Source organism: Nicotiana tomentosiformis, chromosome 10 (assembly GCF_000390325.3).
Source record: "Nicotiana tomentosiformis chromosome 10, ASM39032v3, whole genome shotgun sequence".
Taxonomy (NCBI): Eukaryota; Viridiplantae; Streptophyta; class Magnoliopsida; order Solanales; family Solanaceae; genus Nicotiana; species Nicotiana tomentosiformis.
The window spans coordinates 20338677-20343714 of record NC_090821.1 but is presented as its reverse complement, the minus strand read 5'-3'; the positions used below and the strand labels follow the sequence as shown (position 1 = coordinate 20343714).

At 42.1% G+C, this 5038-nt stretch overlaps 1 protein-coding gene across 1 annotated transcript; it reads right to left on the bottom strand.

Moving 5' to 3' along the window:
* Positions 1–536: 536 nt before the first annotated feature.
* On the bottom strand, positions 537–1127 carry LOC138899848 (uncharacterized). The gene has a single exon (XM_070186545.1). The coding sequence runs from the start codon at positions 1125–1127 to the stop codon at positions 537–539; it is 591 nt and encodes a 196-aa protein (XP_070042646.1).
* Positions 1128–5038: the final 3911 nt, after the last annotated feature.

Sequence of the window (5038 nt, the reverse complement as noted above, 5' to 3'; positions counted from 1 at the left end):
TGGAGTTGTTCCAGTTCTATACCAAATTCCATAGCAACATAGGGAGTGACATCGGACAAAGTGGAACCGCGATCAATAAGAGCATACACATCTTGAGATTGGACAGTCAATATACATATGACAACATCTAGAGAAGCCTCTGAACTATGGCGACCCTTCATAGCAAAGAAATGACTGGGTCCTCCCAAACTCTGTGTACCACCTCTAGATTCACCACATCATGCGGGTGCTAGGGTGCCTCGAGCTGGAGGAGGTGTTGCGGATGTAGTAGCTACAGAACTGGTTGGCTGTGCTGTACCCCTGCCCATGCTCTGGTGAAACGAACGGCAATCCCTCTGAATGTGACCCCTCATACCACACCCGTAGCATATGAGTTGGTCAATGAAGCAGGCCCCATAGTACATCTTCCCGCACCTAGGGCATGGGGGTATCTGTTGCTGCTGAAATCTCCCACCAAACCGACCATGCTGGTAGGATCCCATGTTGTCCTGCCTCGGCCTAAAATAGCTTCCCTACTGCTGACTGGGCCCCGATGGCTATGCACTGACTGAAGACTGAGCAAAATACTGGGATGGCCCTGATGACCCTCTCCTGAAGGTTGACCTACCACCACCACCACCAGAAGAACCACCAATGTTTCCCGAGGATCGGTCCTTGCTGCTGCCCTCACGCTCCATTCTATTCTTCAATTTGTAGGTCTCTGTGGCTTGAGCAAATGCCACCATCTTACCATAGTTCATATCAGAATTCAAGGCAGTTGTAGCGGCCTCATTGATAACCAAGTGGCTAAGGCCCTGCACAAACCTGCACACTTTTGCCTCGATAGTGGGCAACATGTAAATGGCATATTTGGATAGGCACGCAAATCTCATGTGATACTCACACACACTCATGCAACCTTTCTTCAGGCTATCAAACTCATCGGCACAGACTTCCTTATTCTCGGCAGGCATAAAATGATCAATGAAGGCATCGGCAAACTCACTCCACCTCGTCGGAGGGCTCCCCTCCTCATGGGAGTCCTCCCACATATCAAACAAAGAATAGGCCACCCATTTAAGGCAGTAGGAGGCCAACTCTGCTCCCTCTGTCTCAGTAGTACACATAACTTTGAGGGTCTTGTGCATCTCGTCAATAAAGTCCTAGGGATCCTCCTCAGGATCAGTACTTGTGAACATTGGGGGATCCAACTGGAAAACCCTATTCACCCTTGAACTAGTGGAATCCCATGGCTGACTAGAAAATGTGGGTGCAACATTTGATCTCTGGGCCTGGGAAGCCACTATCTGAACCAACATCTATATGGCTCCCCTAAGATCCTCATCAGATGCACCGGGACCGGAAGCTGGGGCTGGAGGTGAAACCAGAATATCAGTTGGAGGGATCGTTGCAACCCCAATAGGTGTAGGAACAGGTGCAGTCTGATCAGGTATAGTAGAATCAGGCAGTGTAGTAGTTGGGGGAATATTCTCACCCCTCGGGTGCTTACCTGTATCATCAAGTAAAGGATAACCTGCCACTCCTGGGGTGGTATTGGATCCTTGGCCAGTTCTTGCTTTCTTCCTAGGCACAATATACTGAAAATTAGAGCAATGCACGAGTTAAAGGAGGAACAATCTTACAATCATCTTTATCGCACGATCTAGAACATCAAATAAGGGTATTATACCTAAATGCCCAAGTAGCCTCCTAATTATAGATGTGGTCGACAATACACCGATAAGAAGGATTCTACTAGACACAGCTCCAAAACATCCTAGGACACTTTAAAACCTTAGGCTCTGATACCAAGTTTGTCATGCCCCGGCCTCGGGGAGCGTGGCCGACGCTCAACGGAGTTACCCCGATCGAGCAAGCCTTCACAATGTCGTCTACCCAACTCACCATGAATAAGAAGAAGAATACATTTCATTAATTAGACAGTAAGAGTTCATGTGAATAACACCAGTTCATTTCCATAAGTTACATCATTAACAAGTCTAAAAAATAGTACATTGTACAATCATAGTTAAAGTGGAACAGATGATACAATTACAGCATTTTTAGTTTCACCTTCCCAAAATAAGATACAACCCACACTATGTCTACGGAGCCTCTAACAGAATCAAGAGAGTGCTACCAAAGTGCCGACAACAAGGCCCTGGCTATACCTCAAAATGCTATGTACAAAGGACAAGAGATACAGGACCCCGAAATGAAGTGGGGCTCACCAAGTCAGCTAAGGAGGGGGTGTGCTGCTATTACTGATCAATACCACCTTTTATGGAACCACCTGTATCCATTAAAGATGTAGCGCCCCCAGAAAAAGAGACATTAGTACATATGGAATAGTACTAGAATGTAAAACTAAACACCCTCTCAATAGAACGAGTAACAGTAAACAGAAAAGAAAAGATGAAATCAATAAGAGACTCAAACAGTATGAAGGTGTCAAGTTAGGGAATGATAAATATCAAGTAAGTTTTAGTATTTTAAGTTGGGAGATCTTTAGCACCGATACACCACCGTATTTTTATCACGGAGTCTGATCTCAGCCCGATCGGCCTAGCCATCTCACCCCGAGACATCCACTCACAATACAACCATGTGCACAGCATGGCGTCCGATCTCAGCCCGATCGGCTAAGCCGTCTCACCACAATGCTGTGTGGGTCGACATCACATCACATCTCGCTAGCAATAATCTTATCCCATTCAAGGGGAAACATCTAAACACATCATTATCATCCCATATAATGGGAAACAACCTCATCACATTAATACATGGATTTTCCCCTCAATCACTCCTACACCGGCACGTGTAGTTTCAGGGTTAGGTTATTTTGACCTACCCTTCCTCGGTGACTAAATGATACTCCCAGAGCATTTATTTTTAAAAGGATTCACAACTCATTTTAACATCTTCTTCTCGCCTCTTTGTTTCATTGGCACTAATGGCCCCAAATATTATAAGGCCCCGTAAAATTTTGCCAAGGGATTCTAGTTTTATGGTACCGAGGTCAGGTAATGAGTACGGACTTTTTGCATTGAAGAATGCATAGAGGTGTTGGTGGAATTGTTTTGCTGAAGGGCCAATTATGCGGTCTGATTCGCGACCGCATATCCATTATGTGGGCCACATACCCATCGCAGAGTTGAGCAGAAAAATGGTTGAATTTCGAAGGTCGTTTTGCGGCCCATTATGCGGTCACATATCCATTTCGCGGTCCGCACATCCATCGTAGATCTTGTACGATGAATTTTGTTGGGTGATTATGTGGTCCATTCTGCGGCCGCAGGCCGATCGCAAATCTGTCCAGCCCATCCTAGTTAGTTGGGCATCACTTTTACGGTCCATTTTGCGGACCGTATATCTGTTATGCGGTCAATTATGCGACCACAGACTTGAGTTTGGAGGGTCCATTTTCCCTATTTTATAACCCGACCCCATTTTGATAAATAGCCTTTGGGGCTTATTTTGGGGCAATTATCTGATGATTTTAGAGAGAGGTAAGAGCATTTTAGAAACCTAATATTCTAATCATCCAATCTTGCACCAACCTTCAAGAATCAAGGAAGTCAACCACTAGACCACCATCTATCCGGGTAAGCTCATGTCCTATACCACCCATACAAGTTATTTTAGGGTCTAAGTATATTGTGGGATTGGAATTAGGCCATTAATGTGTCAATAGGTTGTAGTATGTGGGGTTAATGAACCATTTTGGGCAGTTCTTATTAAAATTTGTTGAGGGAGGAAGGTATTACCATTGTAGAACATTGTAGTCTATTTTGCATACTAAGTGTTTGACAAAATTCCTAAGAGAGTTACACCATGAGAATCCTTCTAATTATTATCTTCCTATAGATTGTTATTGCTAGAAGTGTTGGGATGTTGTAGTAATTTAAGGAAAGCTCAAACAAGGTATGTTTGCTAAACTCCTCTTTTAGAATTGGACCTCCGCAAAGGCCTTGTAAGTCCCATGTTGCTCATTATAAATTGATTATTCCGAATAAGCCTTGTGTCAAAAGATATATGCGTTTAATTTGTATTACAAACATTCTTGTATGTTGAGTTACTATTTGAGAGGGTGATTAAGCATGGGTTGTGTGTTAATATGATGATTTGAAAACGTGATTCTAATGAAAACTAGCATGTCGAATTGTGTAAGAAATCACATGTGTCTTAGACCCTTAATTTGGTTAGTTACTCAAATGTGTATTTAAAGTCTTGAGTAGAAATGCCTTATTATTGATAATCTATAAGGATGCTTGAAAGTGAAAGAAGTGGGTTATGAAGTGTGGCCAACGTGCCAAGAATGAAAATTATACTTGTGGTCAAGAGTGTCGAGGAAATGAAATGATGTGAGAAAGGTTATGAAATAAGCTTTGATTCAACTGTTCCAAACTGACTTCGAAAATAGATTTTTCCTAAAAGCTTATGTACCCAAGTTATGCTCAAATGTGACTGTTTAACTAATGCTATACTTTGTAAGTATTTTCAATGTGTTTTGAGCTCTTATATCTTCATGAGTTGAAATTGTGTATTGCCCTTTTGGGAAAAAGTATTTCAAGAATAAATGATGTGTTACTGGATTATGATTTTAACTTGTGCTTCTATTGTCAACCATTCTACTCCATTTCTTGGGAAGAAATCCATTGTGTTTAAAGTTTTCATTACTAATGAACCCAAAGTTATGATTTCCGGAATATTCTATTTGTTGATATTTGTGATGATAATCCTTGTAAGTAAAGAAATGAAAATGTGGAATATGAAATACGGCCAACGTGCCATGAATGAAGAATCATAAGTATGGCCAAGAGAGCCAAGTAAATAACGATGTTGTGAATAGTTGAAAGTACTAATGAAGGTATTTATAGTGTGAAAGATAATGAGGTGAATATAACATATGTTTGTACTTTTGTTTACCTTGTGTGCAAAACAAAATATTTTTGGGAGTATCATTAGCAAACCGAGGAAGGGTGGGTCGTAAGGCCCACACCCAAAACTACACATGCTGGTGTATGAGTGAATTGTGATTATTCGACTTATTTGGGAG

What these genes read in the sequence shown, in the direction of transcription:
- LOC138899848 (XM_070186545.1), bottom strand. Translation starts at nt 1,127, where the DNA reads ATGCACAAGACCCTCAAAGTTATGTGTACTACTGAGACAGAGGGAGCA.